Genomic DNA, 18,632 nt, shown 5'->3' on the forward strand with positions numbered 1-18,632 from the left:
TGCTTAAGTTTGTTGTTGCATATTTATGACCCGCTTAATGGAAAACAATGTTGTACATTTCTAAATCACTAGCTTCTGTTAGGAAGAACTGATCAGCAAGAGTGAATTCTAAAAGACCAAACATACAGCCACTGCTGCAGTCTTAATATGACCAGATAGCAAGCAGGAGAGATATAGTAAGATATTCGAATGATGTGAATTTATATGGTAAAATCAAGAATGTGTCCTAATAGATTGCCTAGGAGAGGTCAGAAAAAGAATGTCAAAGATGAATTGTAAATAAGATTACTGACGCTGAGAAATGGGAAGAAAGAGGCTAAAGGTGTAGGGAAGGTGAGACGGGTAGGGGAAGGGTAAAAAGGGAAAAGAAAAAAATGTGAGATAATGAAAAGATGGAAATAAAGTGTTTGTAGATGGGGAAGGGAGGAGGGGGTGAAGGGAGGGCAGGGACAATGGGAAAAATGAGAACCAAGACCTGTCATGTAAAGGTACAAGATCCCAACAATGAATGTAATTGTACTGTATCCCTAAAATGTACCAATAAACTCAATTAAAGCTGAAAAAAAATGAAGAAAAAAAAAAGATGAATTGTAGGGCCAGGGATTTAGCTCAGCGGGTCCGCTGCCTGCCTTACAAGCACAAGGACCCGAGTTCAATACCTGATATAAAAAAAAAAAAAGATCAATGGTAGATCTTTGACTGATATCTGAATGGATGATTTTATTGTTCACTATGAGAAAATGCTGAGCTGAAAATCAGATTTTCACAGGCTTCCACCTGAGACACACTTAATGCAACTAAAAGGAGATGTCAAATACAGATGTTGGGAGCGCAAAGGAGCAATCTGGCTAAAGGACATACCTTTGAGAGCAAGTAGCATGAGAATATTATTAAGCTGCGGGTATACGTGAAATAATGTAACAATCCCCTATTGCAGTTTATTTTAACTTTATTAGCATTAAGTTGAAGGTAATTTATTTCTTCTTTCAAGCATCTACATTTTAACAGTAAACGCCGATATGAGTGAAGTGATGACCACATCTGGCACACTTTATGACTAATCCACAATGGCACACTGAGTGGAGTTAGCTTAGGTGGACTTTTGGGTTGCAAACAAGTCACGGAGGGCAAAAACCCATTGTGTCAACAATAGAAGACTCTCCCAGAATGGACATATGAATAGGTTGTACCATTTATGTTAGTGATTACCAAATAAGAGGCTAAGAAATGGCATGTCCAGCAGATGAGTCCATCATCTCATGCGCTCTCAGGGTGTCAGCTGAGTATCTGCGCGAATGCAGAGTCTGGTGATCACAAACACTTATGCAACATGAAAAGGGACTATTGGGGTCATGAGCCACTTCTGACTAAGGAAGAGGAAAACTAAGTGGAGAGATGATAATAATGTGAATATCCACAAATGAGCACAAGAGCTGACACAGCTTTCAGGTAACGGAACATGTTTACAAACACCTTATAATTCAAAGTATGTAGATTTGTACTGCTTGTGTTACTGGAACTATCTTTTAATGAGAACCAGAAGAAAGACAGCTATATGGTGGAATTTTTCAAGAAATGAAGTTCTGACACACACTGCAACCCAGAGAAGTCCTGAAAACATGCTAAGTGAACTTTGGAAGTAAATCATAGTATGCTAAATATTGTATGATTCTATTATATTGAATGGCAAAAATGGGCACATCTATGAGAACTAAAAGGCAAAATTCATTAGTGCAAGTAAGAGCTAGGGGAGAGGAAAGGAACAGGTAATGATTGCAAAAACAGTATGAAATACTTTGGGGGATGATAAAATATACTGCAACTCCCCAGAAGTAATAACTATACAACTTTGTGACTATACTAAAACATAATGAATTATAAATTTCAACACTGTGAAATTTATGGTATATGGATATTTCAATAAACCTGCTTGAAAAAATGGTAGATGAAGGTTTCTATCAAGTCAAAATGCTATTTAAGAAGACATATTAACCTGAAACAATTGCAACAATTTCTATAATTCAGATTTACAGAGGTCACTTCACAAATTTATTTTCTTCCATCTTTACTCTAGAAATTATTTCTGGGAGTATGTGTAATGCATTTATTGTTAAATGCTTATTTTATTATCAAATATCTATATTATTTAGCAAACACATAGTTCTTCAAAGTGATTCACATGAAACAATTCAGTAAATTCCCAAAGCTACTCTACGAGGTTGGTACTATTTTTAACCCCCAAGGAAAAACCAGATAAGTAGGTCAAGGGCACCAATGAAGTAAGTAATGGAATTGAAATCTGAATCTAGACAGACTGTCTCCATAACCTATACCATTAACCACATGCTATGCAACTACTGTAATAAAAATGTTTAAAGAGCATGCTAACAAAAACACAAAAAGTAGTTATATTGAAGACATCACAAATACATACCACAGAGAAGAAAGAAAACCTCAAAAATACTTTCCTAATGTTTTCTAAATACACTCTTACAGTTTAGGATCTAATTTCCAGTTGTTTGTCTTGCCAGAAGTGAGCTTAGATATAAAAGACATGCTCTGAAACCTCATTAAAGTATTCAAAGATGGGCTCTAGTAATGAAAAATACTGATGCTGAACATGCATGCAAAAAAAACCTGAAAGGGTTGGGGATTTAGCTCAGTGGTTCCGCTGCCTGCCTCACAAGCACAAGGACCAGAGTTCAATCCCCAGTACCAAAAAGAAAAAACAATGACAACAACAAAAAAAAACACCCCGAAATATAAGACAGGAAAAAGCAATATATTTAAGTCAATAAATACACATGTGATTTTTAAGTAACTACTGTAATAAACTAATAAAGTAAAATCTCAAATAGATATCTGAATTATTTCCAATCATATCTATGAAAAAATAGCGGTTACTCTGTGCTCAAGGTAACTTTTCTTTGGGAAATACATAGCACATAGAACCAGTAAATTTTGCATTAAAAGCATCTAAAAAAAAAACTCCTAATGAATCTCATACCCACAAAACAATACACCAGCAGCTCATGAGTACATCTGGATTATGTAAGAAAACCAAATGATAGCATAATTTCATTTTACTTCTTAAATTTTTATCTTTAGTACAAGTTTATTTTATTTTACTTTGACACACTTTTTTTTTTACCACGTAGTAACTTTCAAGAAAACTTAGAATCTTATACATGAATATGAAGACCAAGCATAATACAATGATTTCACTGCTATTTGATATAGGGCCTAATACAATCCACCAGATACATGCTCTCTATTTTGAGATTTCAAATAAATCATCTCATCATATGTTCAGAAAATTCCTAATTTTCCAAACAATCTTCAAAAAACAGAGTACACTCTCATTTCCAGGCAGTCAATCAAGGGGTCTTCCTTCTGCCTTTCTGGCAAATGTCCCTTGGCGGCTGCTCCCTCTTCCCCACAGGCAAAAGAACCTCTTGGCTTTGAAGAGTACATTACCTGCTATTATCTTCAAATTCATGTAACAAACCACTCATCCTGACAGTTCAAACTTGGACCACACCTCTAACAGAGTCCTTGAGACTGAGCTTTGATAGACTTATGCTTTAATTTACGTTGCCACTGAACTGGTTTTGCATTTTAAAAATGAAACAAAGCCAGCTAAGGAGTATCAAGGTTTGGAAATTTTCTGTGCTTTGTTTTTCCAGAAAGCACTCAAAATCCCATTGTGACATAATTAGCATTCTTAAAGTAATAAATATATAAATACATATGTGTGTGTGTGTGTGTGTGTGTGTGTAGACAGAATATCTTTACCTATATATATGTGTACATATACATATATATGGCAGAAAACATAAACTTTACTGCTACTTTTTCTCAGGAAAATAAGCATGTTTCTTTGAATCAATCTACTAATATTCCTACTCATTTTCTCTTTAGTCTCCTAGCAGATTATTTCAGGTCACCTGCTCTTCCACATGGCTTGCATATGGCCAACTGTGCCATTTCATTAGCCACAGGCTCTTCCTGACACCTAGAGGGATTATAAACACTGATGGTTTTACTCCTTAGGAAAAGCTGTTTCTCATCAGACTGCTGCTCTATCTACCTTCATTAAGATCAGGGCGTTATGGAGAAAATTGTCCTATGGACTTTTGAGCAATCTGGCCAATATAGCTTCTGCAAAACAGGGCACTGTTATAAGCACTTGAAAGTATAACCTGAATATTATCAATCTGTGTAACACCTAGGCCACCTGCCAGAGTATCCAAGCATGCCAAAGCTTCAAAGGACATTTGCTGGACTTACACAGCAACTCAGAGAGGGAAGGACTCAGTTCTATGGACACAATGTTGGACAATCCATTCTGTTTTAGTTCCAGAACTTACAGTGTCTAAAAAGGTCTAACAAGCAGCTTACATGCGCTATGAGACACAGAGAAAAATGGGTGTGATGACAATATACAGATTTAATTAGTAATATTCAAATTGTGGAACTGTCTTTAGCACAACTATAACTGGGTTTTTCAACAAATGAGAGAGAAAGAGAACGAGAGAGTCTCAAGAGACAAAGACAAAGAAAAAGAGACAGTAACAGACTTGTGGCTTTTAGATATACTTAAAGGACAGAAACAAACACAAAATAAAGAACCATTTAGTATCTTAATTTAAACAACAACCAAATAATCCCTATAAAAAACCGAAAAGACAACTATGAGGCAATAATGAAAATTTGAATATATTTAACATTAAGGAGCTATTATCAAAGTCTTGGATGTAACAATGGCATGATGGCTGTTTGAGAGATCTTATCTTTTTTTTAATTGAGTTTATTGGTACATTTTAGGTACACAGTACAGTTACATTCATTATTAGGATCTTGTGCCTTTACATGACAGGTCTTGGTTCTCATTTTCTCCCCTTGCCCCTGTGAGAGATCTTATCTTTTAGGGACATTGAGACTTGTATTGAGATTTTGAGATTTGTAATAGTTACAAGTGAAATACTATCATGCCTGGGATTTCTTTAAAATAATTTTGGAAGAAAATAGATGAGTTCACTGAAGCTGGTGGATGTTTATAGAGTATCTTAAGGAGATATACTGTCTTCTATATCCTTTAATATAGGTTTAAGTTTTTCTATAAGTGTAATGAGGGCCATGGGGTAATTATTCAACAAAATAAGAGTTACCTGAACCCAAGCTCTGTAATAGTTTGGTAGTCAATCTGATGGATGAGACAACTATTAAGTTATTAAAAGGCAGGCAGCAAATACAGCATGGATACACTAGACAAAGCAATGATTTATATCCCAGGAGTGATGGAGGGAGACTGTGCAATATTTAATCATGATACTTAGAAGAGCACAAAACATAAAAGTTATAAATTATTTATCTCTGGAAATTTCCATTTAATATCTTTCAACAATAGTTGACCATGAGTAACTAAAACCACGGAAAGTAGTTTTAGAATTAATTAAATGTTTTGAAACGTTTAAAGGATATATATTTCCCTTTCTTTGATCTTAAATGTTACCACTGCATTGGCTTTATATAGCACCCTGCATTTCACATATAATTTTTCCTTAGGCTCCTCAATTCAGAAAAAATATAGTACACATTTTTCCTGCTGTAGCCTCAACACATCTTTATTATTATACACATCACACTTTATTTTTTATCAGTGTATGTTTGCAATACATATTAGTTACATTTTTCTCAATAAATATATATGTAAATAGAATAGATATATCTATAGATATAGATATAGATATATCTATACTCCCTCCCTGCTACCCTCTCACACATCACATTTTAATACTTTGTTTCTTACCCTGCAACTTATGCAGTAGAAAATATCTGAGAGAAGTAAATCTTAATTTACTTTGCCAGTATAATAAAAAAAATCACATGCATATTCAAAGTTATTTCTTTGTCACCCTCCCTAAACACGAGTTTAATAAGTGAAGTTGTTCCAGCTCAGCCCAAAAGACTCTCTACTAAAACACAATATTCTACTAAGCCAATATTCCAGCTACTCCCCTTCTCCTCATCATTAACAAACAAAAAGACCATTGTTTCATCCGGAAGATTCTACTGTAAAAATCATCTATGTCTAGTTTACTTTCCTCTAACTCATGTATCTCCTCAATCTCTCATTATCTGTTACTACTAGATGGGATTTAAGAAGACAGGAACACATTGTTATTTTTAGCATTTAGGACTTACCACATTGCCAGGTAAACTTTGCATTCATAAAAGCAAAGAAGAAAAATATCTTTTGGAAGTGTAGAAGCATATCAAACTACAGAATAATTTTTGCTGTATATGTTTTTTCTAAGTTAAATATAAATTTAAACCCTATAGTTTTATTGTAAAGGAAAGGCTTTTAAGTATGCCAAAGGAAAATAATATTATAACAAGTTGAAATGATGCATTATCTTTTATTTCACAAAAATAAAACCTTTAATTGTTAGATGGATGACATAAAAATATTATACTTTTACTTTTTAACAACAGAAGTATAGATTTAGGGCTACATTTTAATAAACTTAAAAGTAGCCAGATGTTCACAATAAAAATAAGTAAAATAAAAAATTTAAGATTAAGATAACTATCAGAATTAAGAACCACTTTCCACATTATCACTGGAGAAAAGAAGAAAGACAATAATCAAAAGCAAAACCAATAAATGAAAACAACAGTATAAATAACACAGGTGAGAAATTGTAGAAAATATCAAGTAAATCTAAAAGAAAGTACAAACAATATCAGAAATAGTGATATATTCATCGGTTCTTATGGTAATCATATGTTTTACACTTGGTAATAGAAAGCAGAGATGAGCTAAGAACAAACAAAATATGATTGTATGTTGCATGCATTATCTCTTTATAATAGTACTTTATATGTTTGAGATTATTGCCTTATTGCAAATAATAGTTGCTCATTTTGTAAAAGAAAGCTCTTATCAAACCAACATGTAAAAGTCACCATGACATTTGGAAAATTGAAGCATATTAATTTATAAGTACTTAAACATCCCAGTCATTAAAATGTCAATGCAAGGCATTACATTCACTAGAGAGAGTATTTTTGCAGATTGTGACATTCTTTATCAAGAAACACTGTGTTACAATGTAGAATTAGTTCAGTGATTTCTAACACACACTATAAATACCATAGTCTCACTTTTCAATGAATAATCTTAACTTTGTAACCTTTTGAACTACTAAAGGATATTTTGATTTACAATAGAAACTAAACTGTGCCTACTGGTAGATGCTCTAGTTAAGGATGGAAATCAGTCAGTTTACATATAAACTCAATATTCACTAAGAGAAATCAGTGGACTCTAGCACCATGTTATTTCTATTTATCTATACTCTTCTTTAAAATATAGTAAGAAAGTCTACAATTATAAAACAAAAATGATTATAAACATTTGAAGTGTAGAAAAAGTGTACACACCTTTTAATGAGAACTATGTATTTTCTTCATGATATTCACAAAATAAGCACATAAATCTGCAAAAGTTAGAAAATCTAGAACACCATAAAAATCTATTTTTCATTGACTGCACATATCCATTCAGCATGAATCACTGCCTTATTAAAGTAGCAGAAACTTTTTCTCCCTAACTGTACACTCATTGTAGCAAATCTGGTTAGATGAAGCAGAAACAAATTCATATTTCCTAACACTTATTCAAACTCTTTGGACTAGAAACTGCATTGTAGCTAGTCTTCACAATTCATCAAGTAATTCTCCCAGTCAGGTTCACACTAACAAGGCTCTCATGTATCATTGCTTCTTTCTTTTTCTGAAAAAGAAAAGAATTCCCACTAATTTCACAGTACAATGATTCATTCATTACTTAATCTTGTTTCCTCCTCTATTAAAATTAAAGACGCATATGCCCTGTTGTATCAAACAATTATATTCAACTGTTGGATAAAAATGATTAAAAATGAAATTAAACTACTCTAAAACACTTTTATGGATATTTCTAAAACCATATTTCCATATCTTTTTTTATTTATTCTGACTGGCTTGAGATCATTTCTTAGGTTTTAAAGGGTTTATTAGAACCATGAACAAGAGTAGGTAGATAGCTATTATCATTAATATCAACTATGCATATATTTTTAAAGATTTTCTTCAAGAGGGAATTGTGCACATCACATCAACAAAGACAATTATATTTTTTAAGTACAATAAGAAAAATAATACCAAGGTCCAAACTAGAGCATGAAAAAAATCCAGTTGTATATGACTGTTAAATTATTTCAGAAAGAAGAAAACAAGTAACAGTATGTACAAAAAAGTGATTTTAATTGGAATATAGAACACCTCAGCATTCTGAATGTTAACTGCCATGGCCAAGAAACAATCAATAAAATCCTACCTAGACAGGTGGGTAATAATCCTAATTCCTTAGAAACAAGATGAATATATACCTTTTCTATTTCTGAATTTGTTTTAAGAAACAGAAAAACCCAAAGTTTGCAAGATGTTCTTGTGTGGAATACAAAATAAGGCCCTTACTTTGGAGATCATGATGAGAGCCCACAGGAGAAGAGGGCACTGGCAAAGCTGAGTCTAACATTCAACTCTGGCTGACTGTGATTATGGCAAAAATGTCACTGGTAACTGGTCCACTAGAAAACCAAGGAGCTAAGGAATATCCTTAAATAAATCTCTAAAATAAACTGGATTAGACCTGCATTTTCTTCCTGTTGGCTACATAAATTAGACCTGGGCAATAATTTAAAAATAAAATGTGTTTCCACCCATTCCTAACACACATGAAATGCCAAAGTAATCACTGAGAACTGTTTTACTAGAAAACTTAATGTTTACCTTGTATCCTACTGTGGTATACATGTATATATGTATAACTATACATGTATACACACTCATAATATATGTAACTTTCGTACAGCTTCTGTGCATGTTTTCAGTTGAACTAAAATAATGCATAAAAGTTTAAAAACTTTTCATTGTTGAATATAAATATTGCAAAACACATCAATTTTAAGTGCAGCTTGGATACATTTTTATGAAATGAACACATTAATTTAGATATACCATTCCAGGAAGTTGCCTCCCCTCATGCCCTACCAAAAGTTATTATGCCTCTCGTAAGATTAAAAAAAAAATTAACATCTACCACTTCAGATTAATTTTGTTTGCCTTTGAACTCATAGAAAAGGAAATGCATGCTATGTTTCCTTTTATGTCATATGTCTTTGCTCCAGTTTATACCTCTGAGATTTTATCCAATGCTGTTTGGGTTGGAAGAAACACATTTCTTTTGCAATGGACCACAGAATTTGATTTTATATTTCCAAATTATTAATTAACTATCCTTCCCAGATACTTCAGTTATTTCAAGTTTGGGATTATTTAAAATAATGCTGTCATCGGTGCACTTACATTTTTCTTGGGCATCTATCTAGGGTGGGATAGCTGGGTCATACAGATATTCAGGAGGATGTTAGAACAGACTGGTAGCTTTGCCAAAGTTGTTATACCAATTTTCGTTGCAATTGCAACTTTCAAAGCTCTAGTTGTTCCACATGCTCCCTCCTCTATCTTTGATATTTTATATTCCTTTATTTTTTAAATTTTAGCAATTTTGATGGTATCTTGTGGTTTTAGTTTGCATTTTCATAGATAAGCTGCTGCTTTTCTTTCATATACTAATTGACATTTGGATATATTCTTTATGAACTGCACACTTAGGTAATTTTCACACTTTGTCTTTTATTTATGGATTAGGAGTTCCTTACTGTAGACTTGAGTTTTTCCAGAGTCAGATAGTTCTGTGCCATACATTGTCTTGAGTTTTCTCACACTGCATTATTTTCTCACACTATGATACTTTGTCATAAATTAGGTGACCTTAAATGAGTCTATTCCTACACTTTTATTTCCTTCATCAATCTTTCTTTCATACTTACTACAATATCATACTCTAATAATGCCATGCTATAATAATTTTATCTGTATTAGTCTTGCCATTTCATTCTCCTTTAAGGCTGCATTGGTCATACTCCTGTATTTGCATTTCCATATGCTTTTTAAAGCCAGTTCATCAAGTGCCCCCAGAAATTCCAGCTGGATTTTTAAGGGGGCATGGAAACTATAATCAGTTTGTAGGCTGACACTGACACAACCCATTTATTCAGGTTTCCTTTAGTTTTGAAATGTCTGTACAGATTTCCTAAATTGTTTCTGTTAGGCATTTGCTCATTTACTATTAATGTAATCTTTTTAAATTTTTGTTTTCTAATTGTTTTTCAAGATGTTACACTAAAATATAATTAATTGTGTGCTGGGCTGGAATCCAATATTCTTATACATTTCAAAGAACATACTGAAATATTCTCAGGCTGAGGGTTTTTTTTTCCCATGAAGATGATTTCATTTATGGATTTTATGTAACAGATGTGATGATCTTCTCTTCAGCAAACCTAAAAGTTTTAAATCTTACTTAGGATTAGGGTTGAACAAGGAAGATAAAAACATGTTAAACACCCCAACTACAATCAGTGAAATTGAAAATGTAATTAAAAACTTCCCAACAAAGAAAAGCCCAGGTCCTGATAGATTCACTGCTGAATTTCACAAGACATTTAGAGAAGAACTACTGCCTTATTCTTCAAACCTTTCGATGAAATTCAAAGGGAAGCAATATATCCAAATTCATTCCTGGAAGCAAGTATCACTGTGATTCCCAAACCAGAGAAAGATGCAACTAAAAAAGACAACTACAGGCCAATCTCTTTAATGAATATAGATGTAAAAATCCTCAATAAGCAAACAGAATACAGAGGATCATTGAGAAGATCATACATCCTTACCAAGTCGGATTTATTCCAGGGATGCAAGGATTGTTTAACATATGTAAATCAATAAATATAATACACTATATTAACAAAGTCAAGGACAAAAAGCATATGATCCCCTCGATAGATGCAGAAAAAGCATCTGACAAAATTCAACACCCATTCATGATAAACACCCTGCAAAAAATTGGAATAGATGGTCTATATCTCAACTTAATTAAGGCTATCTATGAAAAACCAACCACCAACATCATATTAAATGGCCAAAAACTGAAAACCTTCACATTAAAATCAGGAACAAGACGAGGATGCCCACTATCACCACTCCTCTTCAATACAGTTCTGGAAACATTAGCCATAGCAATCAGACAAGAGAAAGAAATTAAAGCAATAAAGATAGGAAAGGAAGAAGTTAAACTGTCATTATTTGCTGACGATATGATAATCTACATTGAAGACCAAAAAAACTCCAGCAAAAGACTTCTTGACTTAATAGACACTTTTGGCAGAGTAGCTGGATACAAGGTCAACACCCAAAAATCAATAGCCTTCTTGTACACAAATAACAGACTCTCTGAACAAGAAATTAGGGAAACAATTCATTTCACAATACCACCCCCAAAAAAAGAAGTATCTGGGAATCAATCTAACAAAAGAAGCAAAAGACCTCTACACTGAAAACTACAGCACTCTGAAAAAAGAGATCGAGGAGGATATAAGAAAATGGAAAGATCTCCCCTGCTCCTGGGTAGGAAGAATCAACATAGTGAAAATGGCCATACTACCAAAACCAATATACAGATTCAATGCAACACCAATTAAAATTCCAACACTGTACTTCATAGAACTAGAAAGAAGAATCCAAAAATTCATTTGGAACCAGAAGAGACCTAGAATAGCAAAAGCCATCCTAGGCAACAGACACATGGCAGCGGGTATAATAATTTCCAATTTGAAACTATACTACAAAGCCACTGTGATAAAAACAGCATGGTACTGGCAAAGAATCAGACCTGAGGATCAGTGGAACAGATTGGAGGACACAAAAACAACCCCAGATGCACTCAGCGACCTCATCTTTGACAAAGAAGCTGATAGTCTCCATTGGAGGAAAGATAGCCTCTTTAATAAATGGTGTTGGAAAAACTGGATCTCAACCTGCAAAAGATTAAAACTAGACCCTTATCTGTCACCATAGACTAAATTAAAATCCAAGTGGATTAAAGATTTAAATATTAAAACAAAAACACTAAACTTGCTGGTAGATAAGTTAGGCAGAACTCTTTTTTTTTTCAGCTTTAATTGAGTTTATTGGCAAATTTTAGGGATACAGTATAGTTACATTCATCACTGGGATCTTGTACCTCTACATGACAGGTCTTGTTTCTCATTTTTCCCCCTTGTACCTGCCCTCCCTTCACCCCCTCCACTCCTCCATATCTACAAACACTTTATTTCCATCTTTTCATTATTTCACATTATTTTCCTTTTCCCTTGTTACCATACCCATCCCACCTTCCCTACACCTTTAGCCCCTTTCTTCCTATTTCAAATTGTTAATTATCCTATTAGGATCTTGTGTAGTATTATATTTTTCACACCAGAGAAACTATTCAGTATTTACACATGTGTGACTTATTTATTTCACTTAGGAGTATATCCTCAATATGTATCCATTTTCCTATGACTGAATCTATTTCCTCAGTCTTTATTGCTGAGTAATATTCCAATTCATTCAAAAACCACATCTTCTTTATCCAGTTTTCAACTGATGGGCCAATGGGCTGTTTCCAAGTTTTAGCTATTACAAACTGTGCCACTATAAACATGGGTGCAGCACATACATCACTGTGATTTGATTCTTTTAGTTCTTTTGGAAAGATACCCAGCAGAGGGATGGTTGCGTCAAATGGAACCTCCACTCCAAGCTCTTTTAGGTATCTCCATATTGATTTCCACAGTCGTTGCACCAGTCTGCACTCCCACCAACAATGGAAGGGCTCCTTTCTCCCCCCAACTCCGCCAACATTTCTTATTGTGTGATTTCTTGATAGCAGCCATTCTTTGTGGGGTGAGGTGGAATCTCAGTGTTGTTTTCATCTGCATCACTCGAATGACCAGTGATGTGGAACATTTTTTCATATATTTACTTGCTGCTTTTACTTGTCTAAGAAATGTCTGTTCATTTCAGATGCCCATTTTTGAATTGGGCCTTTATATCTGTGGGGGGGGGCTTATTGTTTTGAGTTCTTTATATAATCTAGATAATAGTCCTTTGTCTGAGGATGCAGCTGGTAAAAATTTTTTCCCACACTGTAGGTTGTCTCTTAGTTCTGTTGATGGTTTCTTTTGCAGTGCAGAAGCTTTTTAATAAGATGAGATCCCAGTTTTTTATTCTTTCTGTTAGTTCCCGTGCTACTGAGGATTTGTTCATAAAGTCTTTTCCTATGCCAATGTCTTCTAGAGTTCTTAGGCAGCCATAAAGAATGAGAAATTAGATTCATTCATAGGAAAATGGATACATATTGAGGATATACCCCTAAGTGAAATAAATAAGTCACACATGTGTAAATACCGAAGAGTTTCTCTGGTGTGAAAAACTATAATAGTACACAAGATCCTAATGAGGTAATTAACAATGTGAAATAGGAAGAAAGGGGCTAAAGGTGTAGGGAAAGTGGGAAGGGTAGGGGATAGTGAATAAGGGAAAAGAAAAAAATATGAAAAAATGAAAATGAAGTGTTTGTAAAGGGGGAGGAGAGGAGGAGTGAAGGGAGGGGAGGGACAAGGAGAAAAAATGAGAATCAAGACCTGTCATTAAAGGTACAAGCTCCCAATGATGAATGTAACTGAACTGTATACCTAAAATGTACCAATAAGCTCAATGAGGAAAAAAAAAATAAGATGTTTCCCATATAACTTTTCCCATAGAAAATGACACCACACTGAATTGATTTATATTTATGATTTTAAGTTATATAATTTTCATTAAATAGTATCCTTTTTAAAAATAACAAATACTATTCTAAAGCAAAATTTTAAGTAGTTACATAACTAGATGTCATACATTTTTTTAAAAGTCAATCACCACACATTTTTAAGTTTTACTGTTTCAAACATATTGTTATTAGTAATAAATACAATATAATCATTTTATAGAGTAATATTTGCTTACATCTGTGGTTATTTGCAAAAAAACAAATTTCTGAAAGTTAATATTCGTCTTGCTACAGATCACTAAATTCATGTCTAGGAAAATTGCACCAATTTATTCCCCCTAGCTGGAGAATATTTCATCTTAAAAGAGAAGCATACTTGAAATTACACATTATGGTTTTAAATTTAGAAGACAAAGTCACTGTATCAAATATTTTGTGCACTTGGGATAATCTAATTACCAAAATGTATCTGCATACTTGAAAGGGTTTGATCTCATGAATCCCAGAGAAATATGGAAAAAAATACTAAACTCTCTGCTGCACTTAGCCCTACAGCAATAAAAAACAAAATTTAAAAACTCAATGTGCAAATAATTTATTCCATAATTATTTATATAACAATACACCATAGAAAGATGCAAACCCATTTATTTTTGCTTTTAAGTAATGAAAAAATATTTCCTCTCCCTCATGCATCACTCAGTAGAATTCATAAGGTAAGAAATTTACCCTGTATCAAATCTACCCTTCCATATCCAAAGTAGTACTGCAGTATACTGAAATGTCTTCACGCCTTTGAATACTGACACCTACTGAAAAGAACTGTGCGACTGCTGTTAGCAGAAATAACTAGGAATGGATGTAACACTATCTTCCCTATATGTGTTGTACAGTCCTGAAGGAAGCACAGGACAGTGGCTACAGAGTACAGTGACTAGTGATTCTGAACAACTATGCCTAAGGAGTATAACGTTTTCTAGAATTACCACTTGGAGAAAAATGGTTAGCCAAAAACTTTCAAGCACATGTTCATAAAACCTGACTTTTTCTGCAAGACAGAACAGACTTCATAAAGGGAGAAAAGGTAAAAGTGCAAAATGATAGACTGTTATCTTCCCGTATTAGTACAGCCTATAGAAAATAATTACAATAATTATGTTATACACCCGATGGTGGCACAAGCCTATAATCCCAGCACTGCAGGGGCTGGGACAGGAGAATGGCCAGTTCAATCGCTTGGGAACCTCAACAACTTAGGGAAAACCCTGTCTCAAAATTAAAAGTAAGAAATGGGCTGGAGTTGTTGCTCAGTGCAAAGGCTCTGCATTCAACACCCTTTACCACACATACATGAAAAGGCAAATCTAATAAAGAAGAAAAACAGTTAAGTGATAAACAGTTTATGAATTCAACTGGTTATCACACAATTATATTAATTTATTCTACTACATGGAAGCCCAAGAAGTACAAATTTAGCCTCAACAAAAACATTATGAAAAGTAGCACTATCAGCACTAATTCTTAAAAACGTTCATCACATTATTCTAGCATTGGATCCTATATTATATTTTTAAAATGAATGTTTTGTTATATCCTTTTACTGTTCAAGAAACAAAAACATTATAGCATTGACACATAAAATTATATATAAGATTACTTTATTTTCTATATGTCAAATAAAATGTATTCCTTTAAATTCTTCAAAATACTGTGATTATAGATAAACAGATACAGTAAATACATGTTGATATATATACAAGTAATCTGAAAGCAATGCTACATACAAAGTAGTCCTGATAACAATAATAGCACACAATACACAAAGGTGACTTTTTAAATTGTATAATATAATCCATTAAAACAAATGTGACTAAACACACTTCACTTCATGCAGAAAGTAGTATCAGTTAAGCCTCAGAGTAATTATGCACTTTTACAATTTCTAAGAGTAATTTTAGAATGGAAAACTGCTATAAAATGAAAATTTAACTTCTATCCAAAATGTTACTTTTTCAAATCAGACAGCTTTTCAGTTATTTTAGGACACTGTCATTTTCACGGGTGCTATACAATTCCCTATGACAGTGTTTCTAAATAGGTGAGAATTCATGCTATGTATGAATTTTCTCAAAGATCCATAATTTATATTTTTTTGAATAATACAGATCATAAATTGGGCTATCTATTCCAATTTTCTTGAACTACTAAATTAAAGAACAAAGAAGTTATCTATAGAGTAAGTTCTAGGCCTCTATTGTAATCCACTCAGCCTATGGGTGATACAAAACCTAACTGGAAATCAGAGACTTGGCTTCCTTTGAAAGATGCTTTCTGGATCCACTTACATTTAGACTATCAATGAAATAAGTACCAAATAAATGGAGATTTTTCTTTTATAAGCATATGCTTAATATTTAGGTACTTTCTCTATTGAATGTCATAATATAGACATTATATAGATCACATATAATTAGAAAAGTTTTGGAATTTTAAATGCTTCTTGCAGTGTTCTATTAAGAAGGGATATCTTCTGCTCAAGTCAATCTTTACGATGTTTGTAATTTAAAACTTTTATCTGGTTTGTTTGTTTTCCTAGAAGAAACAATAGCCCTTCCTGTTACTTTTTTCAACTCTCCAAGATAAATGAACACTCGGTCAGCAAAAATAAACTCACTAAACTAAAAAGTAGAAAAAAAACTATATCGACAAATTACCTTTGGTAGGCAATTAATAGGCTTATATTTTGTTCCTAAATTTTTCATCAGCGTAATGTACTATGAAAGCTTACTTGACTTAACATACCAACTCTACCTAAAACATACATTATGCAAATCTGAGTGTCAGCAGAAATTTCTTAGAAGCCCACACCTGTGAAATGTGAAAATTGCACTGGACTGATATATTCATATATACCTCCAAACAAAAACAATGCTTGAATATTTGTTAGTGGGATTAATCACTTTTCCTATGTACGGAAATTCCATTGAGCATTTTGACTATAACTTTTTTTAGAAATTTCAACAAACTTTATAATACAAAGAAACATAATTATGACATGATTTTACAAATGCAAGTAAAATTTACCTTTAGTTTACCACTGTAATTGTTTGGAGTTATTGACACTTATTTAATCTCATTGCTTATATTTGTAAGACAACAAGTAACTTAGAATTATATTATCATTGATTGGGCTTAACCAGAATTAGAATTTTAAATTAGAGCACTAAAGTATCTTTGTAAATCACATTTTTCAGTAGGTAAAGAACCAAAGATCTAAAGCTGCATTGGCTCTTTACTCATTTTGATATGAATCTTGAGGATTGAAGAGTGTAAAGACTTGCTTATTAAGATAGAATAAATTCTATAAGAACTACGTAAGCCACTTAGGAAGTTAAACAGTCAACATAAAGTACAAATAAAAATATCTGAAGAAGGATAATGAAGAACTAAATTAAAAAGATAGTAAGTAAAGATTAAATAGAAAATCATAATACCAAAGCTAATTTTTTGAAAAAACTTAGGACTCAGGTGATGAGAAGAATTAAAAAGAAAGAGGAAACTAGAACAAGAGAATAAGACAGCAAGGCCCAAATAAATATTAAAAAAAGAAAATGAGCATATAACATGATAATATAATAAATTGAAAAACCTTCATAAAATCAAATCTCTTAATAAAGTTATAGTCAGTCTTCAAAGAGAATAAAAATGTAAACAAATCTACAACTTTTTAAAAAGCAGAATTTTGAGCTTAAATCATTCCAGGAATAAACAAGACTAAGACTAAAAGATTTCTGCATACCAGGCTTGTGAAACTTGCAATAAGCAAATCATTTCAATCTTACATTTTCCCAGGAAACGGGAGGAAGAGTATGGAAGCGAGGCATGATTTATTCCCTAACTCTATGAAGCCAATATAACCTTGACAAGAAAATTTTGAAAACAAAACGAGAATAGAAAATAATATGTCCTCTTAGTCATGTGTGCAAATATAGATGCCCTACACAGAATATTAAAAATCAAATCTTGTGAAACCTAAAATATTTCTGTTTGACTAGGAATGCAAGGGAGATTATAACTAATATATCTACAAATGTCATTCATGACATTAACAGGCTGAGATAAAATTGTAATTGTCTCTAGAAAAGTATAATTGTCTCGAGATGCAGAAAAATTCATAAAATCCAATACTGATTTATAGTAAAAGCTTTAGTAATGACAATTAATAGTAGTATATCACTAGCCACCCTATCACAGTACAGCTCTTCCCCTGTATCTGAAGAGGACACATTCCAAGACCCCAGTGGAAGCCTGAAACAATTCCACTTCCTAGATAGACTGTCTCTTCCTAGATGTCAGATCTAGGCCATCCTACTGAGAACCTGCTAGAGTTCTCAGGAGAAGTCCATGTTTGGGACTTGGGGCAATGCTCTGCACATATATCCTGGGATTTTGTGACTGACAGTCATGCCTATTTCCCCGACCAGCTTTGCCATACCCTAATCTCCTGCCTCACCACCTGTACACACACTGAGACTTCAACAAAACTTGAGTAAGCAGTTAAGTGTTGTCAAGTACATTTAAATTCTTGTGTAACCCACTGCAATCATCCACGTCCAGAAATCTTCATCTTACAAATCTGAAACTCTGTACACTTAAACAATAACTCCATATTTCCCACTCTAGATTCCCGACAACCACTCTACATCTTGAATCTTTGATTTTGACCCTAGGTTCTTCATAAAACTGGAATCATATTGCATGACTTTTTGTGATAGGCTTATTTCACCCAGCAGGATGCATGCAAATTTTTTTTCAGCTTTAATTGAGTTTATTGGTACATTTTAGGGATACAGTACAGTTA

The 18,632-nt window shown here is 33.2% G+C and overlaps 1 protein-coding gene across 4 annotated transcripts in view; it reads right to left on the reverse strand.

Moving 5' to 3' along the window:
• Immp2l (inner mitochondrial membrane peptidase subunit 2) overlaps positions 1 to 18,632 on the reverse strand; it is a 980,466-nt gene that overhangs the window by 572,626 nt on the left and 389,208 nt on the right. The window contains exon 4 of one of the 4 annotated variants that reach the window (XM_033756945.1): positions 7,768 to 7,801. The exons of the other annotated variants lie outside the window; for them this stretch is intronic. Coding sequence (XP_033612836.1) covers positions 7,783 to 7,801 — 19 coding nt within the window. The 3' untranslated portion in view covers positions 7,768 to 7,782. Of the gene's footprint in view, positions 1 to 7,767; positions 7,802 to 18,632 lie in introns of those variants that run through there. 4 annotated transcript variants of the gene reach the window in all.

The sequence above is a fragment of the Fukomys damarensis genome, unplaced genomic scaffold, assembly GCF_012274545.1.
Source record: "Fukomys damarensis isolate Sample0158 unplaced genomic scaffold, DMR_v1.0_HiC HiC_scaffold_4, whole genome shotgun sequence".
NCBI lineage: Eukaryota > Metazoa > Chordata > Mammalia > Rodentia > Bathyergidae > Fukomys > Fukomys damarensis.